Here is a 14,359-nt window from a genome sequence, read left to right on the forward strand (position 1 = left end):
ACATCCACCTACCCGAACCATCACCACCCGTAGCATTTAAGACATTGTCAAACTCCACAAGATATTTACCTTATCAGTCTCTCATCCCAACCACATCATCTCTCACATACCTAAAAACCTTAAACTAGCCTTATCCGACCATAATTAGAAATCTGCAATGCAATCTAAGTTTGATGCTCTTATTAACAATAAGACGTGAAATTTAGTTCCTTATTCTTGTGATGCTAATCTTATTCGTTGTATGTGGATTTTTAACTTAAAACATATTCTGGTGCTTCCCTTGAGCGTTATAAGGCTCGTCTTGTAGGTGATGGCAGGTCATAAGTTGCAGGTGTGGATTGTGATGAGACTTTCAGCCCAGAGGTCAAACTCGCGCCCTTATGACGTGTTAGGCACAATTCGTTGATTATTAAATTTATTTATCGAGCGTCACCAGTGTTATTCGATGGGCTTAACATTCTTACATATGACGCCTACGATGTCTCAGGCACAACCCGTTGATTCCACTATCTTACAACGCCACATGCACACTTATATAGTTTTACCTTTCTCCACTAACTTGACATTAAAATGTGCCTATTTCTCTAATCATATAAGTGTATGTTTGGTTCTGCGGTGGAAAAAATTGATTATGTAAAAAATTGATCCCGATTAAAATAACTTGAATGTAACGTGATTTATGATTGGATAATTTTACGCAAATTTGAGTTTAAGAGTAAATTTCAATGTAATAATCATTTAAACTAAAAAGTTACAAATTTTATCTTCAAATATAATTAATTCTAAAGATAAAATCAATTAAACTCTAGAAAAACCATACATCTCAAAATCATTTCAAAATTAATTCTACACCTTTAAATTTTTTTTACCTCTTTCAAAAAATAAAGTCTTCTACTCCCTCAGTTTTACAATGAGTGACATATTTAGAATAAAATGGTGTTCCAAAATAAATGACACATTTTAATTTTCAATACATTTTTTTCAATTCTACCATCCGAGTAATTAATAAAAATTTGACTATTTTAAATACATAATAAAATGTATTATAGTAAAAATAATATATATATATTTTTTAATTTGTGTAAAATAGCCTTATGAAATGAGAGAGTATCATTTTGTATTCTAGTTTGAAATACAAACAATCAATTTTAAAGTAAACCTGATTTTCATAATTTATAATTGATGGAGCCCAATGCATTAGTATTATTATGCTCGAAAACACAAACACAAATACAAACATCTATGTTCAAGTATACCCCACTGTCGTCAGACAGACAGGAGTTTTATGCAGCTTTCATTCACTGCCCATTTCTCGTGAAACTCTCTTCCTACATCACCTCACCACTCTCTCTTTTCCTCTCTTTCTCTTCCCAACAATCTATCTTCTCTCTTTTCTCACTCTCACACATCTCTTTTCTCTCACAACAAAACACTTCATCCGTGAACCACACTTTACTGTCATTCCACTATTCTCTCCTATCTCCTTCTCTCTCATTTCATCTCTTCCATTTCCTCAACACTCAAGAGGTAACAACTTTCACCTTCAATCACTTTCACTTCACTTATCTCCACTGTTACAAAGTATGCAACTCACACTTCACAATGCACCCTTTTGTTTTTTTTTTTTTTTTATACTTTTTCTCTTTTCTTCTCCTGAAAATGATAACTTTTTAGTCAAAAATGGATACTTTTATTATAATTTTACTCAAATCTCAAATGGGTTTTCTTCAAAATTTGATTTTTCATATTGGGTTGCTGCATTTTTCAGGTCTGAAATATTCTTAACATTTTCCCCTTGAAGCAAGTCATGGAAGCAGCAACATTGTTTCAAAATCCCACATTTGTGAAATAAAGAAAAGGGGTGGAGGAAAGTATGTTTTTTTGAGTGAAGAACAGTGTATAGTGATGGAAATTCTGTGCTTGTTGTATGTTATGTTGGGTATGTATCTTTCATTTGGTGAGTTTGTTGGTGCTGAGTTACAAGACCAAGCTATAATAGAAGCCATCAATCAAGAGCTAAGAGTTCCTGAATGGAGTGATGCAAACATTTCTGATTACTGTACATGGCAAGGGGTTTCATGTGGCAATCATTCAATGGTGGAGAAGCTTGATCTTTCTCACAGAAGCCTGAGAGGTAATGTGAGTTTAATCTCTGAGCTCAAAAGTTTGAAGTTGCTTGATCTTTCTAATAATAACTTTGGTGGATTGATTCCTCTTGCTTTTGGAGATTTGTCTGAGCTTGAAGTTCTTGATTTGTCTTCTAATAAGTTTGAAGGTTCAATTCCATCACAGTTTGGTGATCTCAGAAGCTTAAAATCATTGAACATTTCTAATAATTTGCTTGTTGGTGAGTTACCAATGGAACTTCATGGTTTGAAGAAATTGCAGGATTTACAACTTTCTAGTAATCAATTGAGTGGTTTTATACCTTCTTGGGTGGGGAATTTAACCGATTTGAGAGTTTTTTCGGCGTATGAGAATCGTTTAGATGGTAGGATTCCAGATAATCTAGGTTTGATTCCTGAACTTCAGATTCTTAACTTGCATTCTAACCAGCTTGAAGGTCCGATACCAGCAAGCATTTTCGCTTCGGGGAAGCTAGAAGTTCTGGTTCTTACTCAGAATAATTTTAGTGGCGATCTTCCGGAGGAAATTGGGAACTGTCGTGGCCTTTCGAGCGTTAGAATTGGAAACAACCATCTTGTAGGTACTATTCCTAAGACCATTGGAAATCTTAGTAGCCTGACATATTTCGAAGCCGATAATAATAATCTTTCTGGTGAGGTAGTGTCGGAGTTTGCACGGTGTTCTAATCTCACCCTTTTGAATTTAGCTTCAAATGGATTTTCCGGGACGATTCCACAAGAGTTTGGACAACTTATGAATCTTCAGGAATTAATTTTGTCAGGAAATGGCCTATTTGGTGATATTCCAAAACCAATTCTCAGTTGTAAAAGCCTCAACAAGCTTGATATTAGCAACAACAGATTCAATGGGACGATACCGAACGAAATCTGCAATATTTCTCGGTTGCAGTACTTGTTATTGAATCTGAATTCCATAAGAGGAGAGATCCCTCATGAAATTGGAAGCTGTGCAAAACTCCTTGAATTACAGTTAGGGAGTAATTATTTGACTGGAACTATTCCTCCTGAGATCGGTCGCATCAGGAACTTACAGATAGCTTTGAATTTGAGCTTCAATCATCTCCACGGACCACTTCCGCCAGAATTGGGAAAACTGGATAAACTTGTTTCTCTTGATGTTTCGAATAATCGGCTATCAGGTAATATCCCAACCGAGCTTAAGGGAATGTTGAGCTTGATAGAGGTGAATTTCTCGAATAATCTATTTGGAGGCCCTGTGCCAACATTTGTACCGTTCCAGAAGAGTCCTAGTTCGAGTTTTGTAGGAAATAAAGGGCTTTGTGGAGATCCATTGAACTCTTCATGTGGGAATATTTATGATGATCACAGTAATTACCATCATAAGGTTTCTTACAGAATCGTATTGGCGGTAATTGGTTCTGGTTTGGCAGTTTTTATATCAGTAACTATAGTTGTCTTGCTGTTTATGATCAGAGAGAGGCAAGAAAAAGCAGCTAAAGAGGCTGCTGGTATTGTTGATGATCCAACCGATGACAAACCAACTATCATAGCAGGGACGGTTTTTGTTGATAATCTACAACAAGCGATAGACCTCGACGCTGTTGTTAACGCAACGCTGAAAGACTCGAATAAACTCAGCAGCGGAACTTTCAGCTCAGTTTACAAAGCAACCATGCCTTCTGGTGTGGTTATATCTGTCAGGAGACTGAAATCTGTGGACAAAACTATAATCCACCATCAGAACAAGATGATTCGAGAACTCGAAAGGCTAAGCAAGGTTTGTCACGATAATCTCGTGCGACCTATCGGCTATGTCATTTACGAAGATGTTGCTCTTCTCTTGCATAATTATTTTCCTAATGGAACATTGTCTCAGCTTCTTCATGAATCTACAAAGCAACCTGAATATCAGCCTGATTGGCCAGCTAGGCTATCCATCGCCATCGGTGTCGCAGAAGGCTTGGCTTTCCTTCATCATGTGGCAATTATCCATCTTGACATTTCTTCTGGCAATGTTCTTTTGGATGCAAACTTCAAACCATTGGTTGGAGAGATTGAGATTTCAAAACTTCTTGATCCAACCAGAGGAACTGGAAGTATTAGTGCAGTTGCCGGTTCCTTCGGTTACATACCTCCAGGTATACTACTATTTTCCGACTTACAATTCTTCCATTAAGGTTTCTTTCGTATTAACTTTAAACGTGTGTGTTTTTATGCATACGCTTTATGATACTTTTGTCTGGTAATGTAATGCAGAATATGCATACACCATGCAAGTGACAGCACCGGGAAATGTTTACAGCTACGGCGTTGTATTGTTGGAAATCCTTACATCTCGACAACCTGTTGAAGAAGATTTCGGCGAAGGCGTAGATTTGGTGAAGTGGGTTCAAAGTGCTCCTGTAAGAGGCGAAACTCCAGAGCAGATACTTGATGCAAGGCTTAGCACGGTTTCCTTCGGTTGGAGGAAAGAAATGCTTGCTGCTCTAAAGGTTGCGTTGCTCTGCACCGACGGCACACCAGCCAAACGACCGAAAATGAAGAATGTAATTGAAATGCTTCGGGAAATTAAGTAAAGCCGAGGGAAACAAGTCATCGATATTTCAAGTATGTGAACCTGTCATGGATACCGTCACTGAGGAACCGATGGATTATTACAAGTTACGATTTCAAATAGTAGTCTTGTATCAGGAATTATATATTACATGTTGAAGATGGTGTATCAAAGTAAAATCGAAGTTATAGGAATTGATAGAACTTCACCATTCTAGTGTGTCCAAATGATTAGTTATGAAATCTATTTGAGTTGGACACTATGTTATTAGGTTCTTATTGAATATATGCATGCAAGGAAAGGCCTTGATTATATTTGGAAGATGCATTCAGATGTCAATTAGTGTATTCCTAATGGAACTGAAAGTTATAGTTTAGTTTTGTTGTGATTGCAGACTATACATGTGATGTGTCTGTCCATGCATGCATGATGTACCTTGTACTGGATATTTATGTGGAACTTATTAGACATATTTCTAACATGCAATTTGTGGAAACCAAATCTGACAATCTTAGTATTGGTCATTTGGTTCAACAAATATATGTCAAATTTCTCAGCTGGCAATTGAGTGAAAGTGACAGAGAAAAGTTGGATGGTCTCTCTTATGGATTGGTGAAACAATGTCTCCTTGTATCACAGCCACAAATCATATTGGACAGAAATATCATAAATACATCAGCATTAAAATTCAAATTGTTTATTTATCTCCTTAGCACCAATACAATACATCTGGAAAAAAAATGTGTTTGTATCTGCCACCAAACGATTACAATTAATTTATAATTATTTTTAATTAATCAAAAGACGTGTCTTTGTCCGCCACCAAACTTGTGATTACGATTAATTTATTAATATTTTTAATTATTATCGGTGTTGTGTATTGGTTCGTGCTTCATAGTTATTTATACATTCTTTTACAACCCAATGACAATCCAAACCAAGTTATTTTCAACTTTATACAAACAATAAAACGATAGTGATATGAGACACTTATAGACGACTAACTTATTTAAAAGGATAATGATATGAGACACTTACGGACGACTAAGAGTTATGCACTAAATCCTCTAATTAATCCAATTTTTTGTATAGACTTTTCCTTTTTACCACAATGCATTATTTTTAGTGATTGAGTTTATATATAACAATAGTTTCCATTCTAGTATTAGAATGACACCTTTTGAAGTGTTATATGGTAAGAGATGTAGAACGTCTTTGTGTTGCTATGAATTCGGTGAAAACGCCATGTTAAGATTTTAAGTAGTTCAGCAGACTATCGAAAAAGTTAAGATGAATCAGGAAAAGATGAGGACCCCACAAAACTGGCAGAAAGATTATCATGATAAGCGAAGAAAAGCCCTCGAATTTCAAGGAGTAGATCACTTGTTCTTGAGAGTCACTCTTGTGACTGGGGTTGGACGGCCATTAAAGTCGCTAAAGCTTATTCATCGTTTTATTGGTCCTTATTAGATTCTTAGAAAAGTCACTGAAGTTGCCTATTGAATTGCATTACTCCCATCTCTTTCAAATCTCCATAGTGTCTTTCATGTCTCTCAATTTCGTAAGTATATTTTGGATTCGTCACATGTGGTTCAATCGGATGATGTACAAATAAGAGATAACTTAACTTATTAAACATTGTCCTTGCGAATGAAGAATGAAAGGTAAAACACTTGAGAGGAAAGAGAGTTTCCTTTGGTTAAGATCGTTTGAGGCGGAACAGTTAATGGTGGTGTGATGTGGGAGCTAGATAGACAAATGAAGGAGTCTTATCTAAATTTGTTCGTTCCAGGTAAATTTTCGAGTTCGAAAATTTAATAAGTGGGAAGAGTTGTAACAACCCATAATAATTGATATGTTAATTTGCCTATTATTTCAAATTTCATTTTATTTTATAAATTTTATTGATGTCATTATTATTATTATTATTATTATTATTATTATTATTATTATTATTATTATGGTTATTACCATTTTACCCACTTGCCATATAGGTCATTTCTGGTGTAGCCACTGTAATTTTTTTTTTTGAAAAACAACCTTGCCATTTTAAAATATTTACAATTTAGCCCCTAAAGTCAAAATCTACATGTAACCTGCAGATTTTGACTTTAGGGGCTAAATTATTAGTATTTTATAATGGAAAGTTGTTTTTCAAATTTTTTTTATAGGGAGTAAACCAGAAATGACCTATATGACAAGAGGATAAAATGATAATAATCCTTATAATAATAATAATAATAATAATAATAACAATAATAATAATAGTTATTATTATTATTATTATTATTATTATTATTATTATTATTATTATTATTATTGTTGTCGTCGTCATCATTTCAAATTTATGGTGTTTTTATGATTTTATTATTATTATTATTATTATTATTATTATTATTATTAAAATGATTATTTAAAATTTATTTTATAATTTAGAATTAGTAGAAATAATGAGGAGGAAATTTGAAGAAAGAAAGAAAATGAGAGAAATAGAAAAAAGAGGAAATTGAAAAGAGACTTTGTACTTTAATCTTAAAAGACTCTCTTTTTCTCCAAGACCATTCTTCTCCATAAATCTAAAAGAAAACCTCAACCCACCTAAAAGAACATATTAGAGATTGTGCAAGCGAGGATTTCCACCATTATTAGAGAGTTTTGTGGTGAAATTCTCCACTAACAAGGCAAGGGGGGATTGCCCTATAATTTTGATAGTTTATCATTTAGGGTAGTGGAGTTTCCCTTGAACTCTGAATTGTATGAAATTTCATGTTAATTTTCCATGAGATGATGATTCATATGTCCTAGGTTATGAAAATATCTCTCTCTCTCTCTCTCTCATTACTAATGAATTATATATATATATATATATATATATATATATATATATATATATATATATATATATATATATATATATATATATATATATATATATATATATATATATATATATATATATGGACGTATCAAATGAGAACTTTGGCTATAATGAGAACTGAGAACTTTTAATAATAATTATTGGATTTGAATTAATGACTCAAATTTACTTCATATATTAAATGCACTTTTGGTCCCTATATGTATATGCTTAAATGCACTTTTGGTCCCTGTATGTTAGCGAGTTTTTTTATTTTCGTCCCTGTAAATTTTTTTTTATCTAAGTCCCTATATCTTACTTTTGTTTGCAGTTTAGTTCCTAAAGTCAAAATTCGCAGGAAAATCTGCAGGTTTCTTGCGAATTTTCCTGCGGATTTTGATTTTAGGGACTAAAACGAATGCGGAAGTGAAATATAGGAACTCACACAAAAAACTTATAGGGACGAAAATCAAAAACTCGATAACTTACTGGGACCAAAAGTGCATTTAAGCCATATATATTTTAATGTTGTTATCATGTGTTGATTAAATGATGAAGCATTTTGATGAATTGGTGATGTTAAATTGTTGTTTAGATGATATCATACTATATGATATTCTGTGATTTAGAGCCTATATTGATTCTTGTGTTTCGATTGAGTTTCTGAGTGGTTACTGTTACGAAATTTCAAAAATACACTGGGTATAACCAGGTACACTCTATCTGTAATCGATTACCACCACTGAAAATAATCAAATATATCAAACAGAATGCACTATTAACCGGCTATACAATCTGTGTGTAATTGATTACATCCTTGTCAAATTTCAAAAATGCCAAACTGAATGGTCATGTAATCAGTTACATGATTTGTATAACCGATTACATACTTGAAACTTTTCAGAGAAATCCAAAACTTGAGTTTAGAACCTCAGATTGAGGCGCGGTCAGATACGTTAGGAAGCTAATACATATACCTATCTTATTGTAAATGTTTCATGATAATTATATGTATGTATGAAAATTACATTGAATAACGAATATTTGTATAATATGTTAGGACACGAGTCCAATGTTATAATGATATGCTTGTTATGAATCAAATTGTAAATGATGAATGATTGTGTGAAAACTCTTAGAATGTGAGTCAAATGTTTGATAAAATATTTGTAAAGCCCTAATGTAACGATTATGTTGAAGGTTCGATAGAACCAATGTGAAGCTTTAATATGGCAGTGAATGTAAGGTAAAACCTTGTGGAAATCCTTAATGTGGTAATCAAGGTTAATGTGTTCAATATAGTTTGAAGGTTCAAATGGAATTCACATTTATTTGTTCATCATGCATCATGAATATCAGAGTTGGTACCATTTAGCGAGACTGTGTAGTACGACATATCTCACATGTACTCATAGGCATTGTTTACGGACGTCTAGGAGAGTATCGTAGTACAGGTGTAGCTTGCCCGTACTCCTAGAAGTAGAGTTTAACGAAGGGTGTTGTAATGCGTACGTAGCTCGCATGTACTTCTAAACATTGCATGTCTACAAACGTCTAGGAGGGTGTTGTAGTGTGGGACGTAGCTCATATATCCTCCTAAAGTATTAAAACTTAGGAAAATAATCTCTGAGTCCAGTGATGCTCATGCATTTGAGTAGAGGATAAGTGCATCTCATAAGCATTTATGTGTGTATTGTGTAATTTTATATGATCCTATGTAATTTGGTATGAATTGTGTAAATGTTATATGTTGTGATTATGATGCCCTTGCTGTTATACCATGTATTTTATAGAATGTATTTTCACACCTTTGTTTCTATGTTATCCAATGTGAACCTATATGGAGAGTACTTGAGACTAAGGAGTAGATATTTGCAGTGCCTTATGGAAGATAGTGTAGAAGACTACTTCATTAGTTTTCCTTTATGCTTATGTTTTGCTGGACTATTAAGTCAAATAGTTGGTTTAATTGGTATAAGAATTTGATATTTTGACATTGGGGTCGGGATCCATAACTTGGAATTATTATGTTCACTGTTATGTTTTGATCAAAGTACTCCTTTATGATAAATTTTCATGTTATTTATGCTAATATGATACCCCTTTGATTCTATAATTACTTGTTCCGCAATGTATGTTATATTATAAAGAAATTTGTTTATTAGGATTTAGGGTGTCACACACGTGAAACACATTCATGAGTTTATAAGCATCAACAACAATAATGAAATTAGGGTCCATGATCACATGATTTTAGAAAATTTCCACCGGCTTGTCTTAGATCTAGTTCATCATGCTTAGAGCATTATTTGGGTAAACATATGTAGGAGCTTCTTTATCTTGATTCATAGTTTGGAGCTCTTCCTTATGTTCCCGATGGATTGGTCCTCTATCTAACCCAAAATATCGTTGCATAAATTTGATATTAACATAAAATTAACTTGACATAAACTTGATATTAACCTAAAATATACTTGACTTAAACATAAACATAACATAAAATATACTTGACTTAAACATAAACATAACATAAAAATACAGTGGTATCATCACTAGCTGTGTTAAAACATTTCATCATTTTTCCGAATATTTGCTTGTTATCCTTGCAAGGGTCGCATTCACCTATTATTACTAGCTGTGTTAAAATATTTCATCATTTTTCGAATATTGCTTGTTAACCTTGCAAGGGTCGCATTCACTTCGATAGGATCCTTAATTTTGTAACTTAATTTTTTTTTCATTTTCCTACATTTTGAATTCAAACTTATTAAACCTTATCTTCACGTCAATCTAGGGAGAACAATAAGGACACTACAAATTCCTATTTCATTCATTTTTTCCTAACAACACTTGAAACATTTATATATGATTCAAAATTATAGACCATCAAAGTCAAACCATTATAGACCATACAAAATTGTTAATATAATCCCAACCATACAATCCTCATTCATTGAAAGTAACTAAATAAAAAAAATATTAACAATCTCCATAATTTGCTTATCAAATTTGCCTACCATACAATCTCAATTTTTTTTATAAAAATCATTCTATATTTAAAAAAACATTCTTAAATCTCAGTAGAAATCATTACGCATTTTTTAACCATTTAAGGAAAATAGTATTTCAACCATCTAATAACTTTTGAGGGGCGTGGAGTACAGTAATAGCTTTGACAGGTATACTGGTCTGGCTTTTGAGGGGGTAGACGACATGAACAGAGGTAAATCTAACTATTTAGATACGAACTTCTCTTACAAGATTGCCAAATAAAATTCATTTGTATTTATTCTTTAGTTTTTTTTTTGAAAAAGCCAAAGAGCATTGAATTAAAAAGGCACAAGTAGTGCAGCCAGTACATATCAGGCTTGATAAAAAAGCCAAGTCAATAGTTGGAGCATCTAACCTTATGCTTCTCATTCTATTATCTATTTCCTTATAAATGAAATGTCTTGAAGATTGGTCGGGTAAAAATTACTAGTTAATGATTGATGCACATCAAAAACAACCTTAAAGTAGAATAAAAGATGGTAAAAAATTGAAGGAGAAAAAAGTCTCAAGAAAGATGGCCACCGAACTATGTATAATATGCGTGGTTCTTTATTTTCTAACAAACCAAATGCTTTTGTCAAAAAAATTGAAAAACCAAAAATGATCAAATGCAAACTTAGTATTGACTAGAAGGAAAATATAAGAGCTTTTCAATGGGCAGCTCTACGGCCATGAAAAGCTTAAAGCTAATTCGGAACTTTGGAGCGTTTCCTGAATCCTGATATGCTATAATGGAGGATCCCTTTTCTAAATGAAATCATCACAAATAGAGACACTTACTTTAAAGGAAAAATTGTTCCCATAAACACTTAGTGCTATTCTTAGCACATGAGTTTCAAAATAATAATATGCATCAACCAATTGAAGATTGCCTCAACGTTTTATTTAGACAAAAAAATACATTCACAAGGTAAAAACCCCCAAACTCTAATTTAACAGCAAGAGTTTCATCTCAAGAGTAGCTATCATTTATGGCACCATATTCCATGACAAACGTGAACCAATTAATTCAAAATCAATGAAAAACTAAATTCAAGACTCACGAGACTTCACAATGAAATTCTGACGACTAATAGGATTCATCACAACTGGTGGACCAGCAGTGCGAGGCCATGCCTGAAACTTCTTGTCGGTTTCTTCAAACCACTTCTCGTTTGAAGCTGTGGCACACACAGAACCTGAAGCAAGAATTTGAAGTTACATAAATGCTGAAACAGCCACATCACATCACAAATCAATCCCTACGGAAATGCACAACTTACCTCCAAAAATCTTTTTGTCTGAAACAAAATGATCACAGACCCATGCAATTCCAAATGTTGCAACTGTAGCACCTAGGATGTACTTGCCCGACATGATGAAAAATCAAACTGTATACATAAAAAAATAATTATTAACTTCATTGAAGTAATTAATTCCATTGAAATAGATAAAGAGAATGACTAAAGGAGACAAGTATCCATCTCTTTACATAAAACAAAGAATGAAACTGACAAAAAATTGTGACATCAATCAGGGCTCATTTCAGACAAAATTCCATTGATACTAAAAGCGTAAACCGAAACAGCCGATGTGGCAGGGAAACGAGATTCCTATAATCCTATTCACTCACAAACTTAACTAAAATCCCTTTGATATTAAATCCCCATATAAGCCTCTTAATGCTCAACATCCAACCAACCAACTAGTAACACAGTGATATTAGATACCAACCCGAACTACGAACACAGTGATATTAGATACCAACCCGAACTACGAACACAGTGATATTAGATTTCAACCCATACATGCAGAAATATAGCAGAAATATAAATAAGAGTTTAACGGTTATGTAATTTCATCCAAATAAACCTTACAATTCTCCAAATCTTAATTTTAACTAAATAATTCTTAGAACATGTCAATATAAACATACAATAGAATTTAAATACATACTACATCCCAACCGATAGATGGTTAACATTTGCACAAAAATACAACTCAAAATTTGATTAACCTAAATTACAATAACAATTAGATACAGGATTGACAAAATCAATTGAAGAAAAATAAATTCAAAATCAAACAAAAACTACAATTGAAACGGACAGTAAGAATTGGAGCCTATTCGTTTATCAAAGAATCGAAACAATCAAGACAGTTTGAAACATAATAGAAGTTGATCGGTAACCCAAAACAATAGTTAGATGATTGAGAGAAAAGATCGAAAAAATCGTAGAAGAAGACTGACAGGGTTAGGGTTAGGGTTAGGGTTAGGGTTCGTACCTGAAGCTTGAGATCTATTTGATTTGTGCGATGATGCAAAATGAAGAAATGGCAGAGAAACGCGACTTCTACTACTCCGAGAGAGCCAGAAACGTTGCTAGTAATTTTAGATTCTTTAGTTGACTGGGCTTATCATCGCGGCCCATTATTTTATCACTACCCAAAGTTGAGATATTTGCTATTTACACACTACTATATATATATATATATATATATATATATATATATATATATATATATATATATATATATATATATATATATATATATATTATATATATATAGGGTACGACTCAAGTGAGAACACTTGGTTATTATGAGAAATGAGAACAATGAATCACGACCATTAAATTTTAATTTGTTGATTTTAATGAACTAGATTGATTTCTTTTTTTATGTTGATTTAAAATAAATATTAAGGATCATAGAAAGAGAAACCAATACAGTTCATTAAAATCAATAAATTAAAATTTAATGATCGTGATTCATTTTTGTCATTTCTCATAATAACCCAGTGTTCTCACTTACTTGAGTCGTCCCTATATATATATATATATATATATATATATATATATATATATATATATATATATATATATATATATATATATATATATATATATATATATATATATATATATATATATATATATATATATATATATATATATATATATATATATATATATATGAGGAGGATTATATTGACTCCAAGAGTAAGTTATAATAACTTAGTCCACATTTTGACCATTAATTCTTTTCAATCTAAGGGTTAAAAATAATAAGTCATTAAATGTGGAAAGAGAAAACTTTTCTTATTATTTTTAACCATTAGATTGAAAAGAATTAATGGTCAAGATGTGAAGAAAGTTATTATAACTTACTCTTGGAGTCAATATAACCCTCCTCTCTCTCTCTCTCTATATATATATATATATATATATATATATATATATATATATATATATATATATATATATATATATATATATATATATATATATATATATATATATATATATATATATATATATATATATATATATATATATATATTAGAGAAGACAAGTAATAGATATAGATATGAAGATTTTTCTTGTTTACAACAATGGACCAATTATAAAGATAATTTAAAATGAGAATAATCATCCTTATTTCATGGTATCACTAGTCTTAAGCGAAGAAAATATATCTCTATTTTTGTACATGGATTATACTAACGTGTTTTATGTTAAGTGATTAGAGACATGAATTATGTTAAGAAAATATCTCTCTATTTTTGCAAATGGATTATACTATAATGTTTTATGTTAAGTGATTAGAGACATGGATTATGTCACGGTGATGTATGAATGTTCAATATTCGATATGATGTTTTCAAATTGAGATGCATACAAATGGGTATGGATCCTCTAACTTTTTGATGGGAACTTCCCTCTAACTTTGTCTCCATATCTATCTAAGATTCATCTCTCTTACATCATATTTCCCTCTTTTTTTCCTTTTTTTTTTCTCTTCCATCTC

General features: G+C 32.1%; 2 protein-coding genes across 2 annotated transcripts; one reads left to right on the plus strand and one right to left on the minus strand.

Annotated features, from left to right (window-relative positions):
• Positions 1–1,219: 1,219 nt before the first annotated feature.
• On the plus strand, positions 1,220–5,358 carry LOC131610346 (leucine-rich repeat receptor-like tyrosine-protein kinase PXC3). The gene is made up of 3 exons (XM_058882265.1): positions 1,220–1,527; positions 1,769–4,246; positions 4,365–5,358. Exons 2-3 carry the CDS (start codon positions 1,906–1,908, stop codon positions 4,682–4,684), a joined length of 2,661 nt encoding a protein of 886 aa, XP_058738248.1. The 5' UTR covers positions 1,220–1,527; positions 1,769–1,905; the 3' UTR covers positions 4,685–5,358.
• Positions 5,359–11,350: 5,992 nt separating this feature from the next.
• Positions 11,351–12,968, minus strand: LOC131610347 (uncharacterized). Its single transcript, XM_058882266.1, has 3 exons — positions 12,836–12,968; positions 11,833–11,940; positions 11,351–11,748 (listed from the first exon to the last, which is right to left on the minus strand). The coding sequence occupies exons 2-3, from the start codon at positions 11,924–11,926 to the stop codon at positions 11,603–11,605; spliced, it is 240 nt and encodes a 79-aa protein (XP_058738249.1). The 5' UTR covers positions 11,927–11,940; positions 12,836–12,968; the 3' UTR covers positions 11,351–11,602.
• Positions 12,969–14,359: the final 1,391 nt, after the last annotated feature.

Source organism: Vicia villosa, linkage group LG6, assembly GCF_029867415.1.
Source record: "Vicia villosa cultivar HV-30 ecotype Madison, WI linkage group LG6, Vvil1.0, whole genome shotgun sequence".
Classification (NCBI taxonomy): domain Eukaryota; kingdom Viridiplantae; phylum Streptophyta; class Magnoliopsida; order Fabales; family Fabaceae; genus Vicia; species Vicia villosa.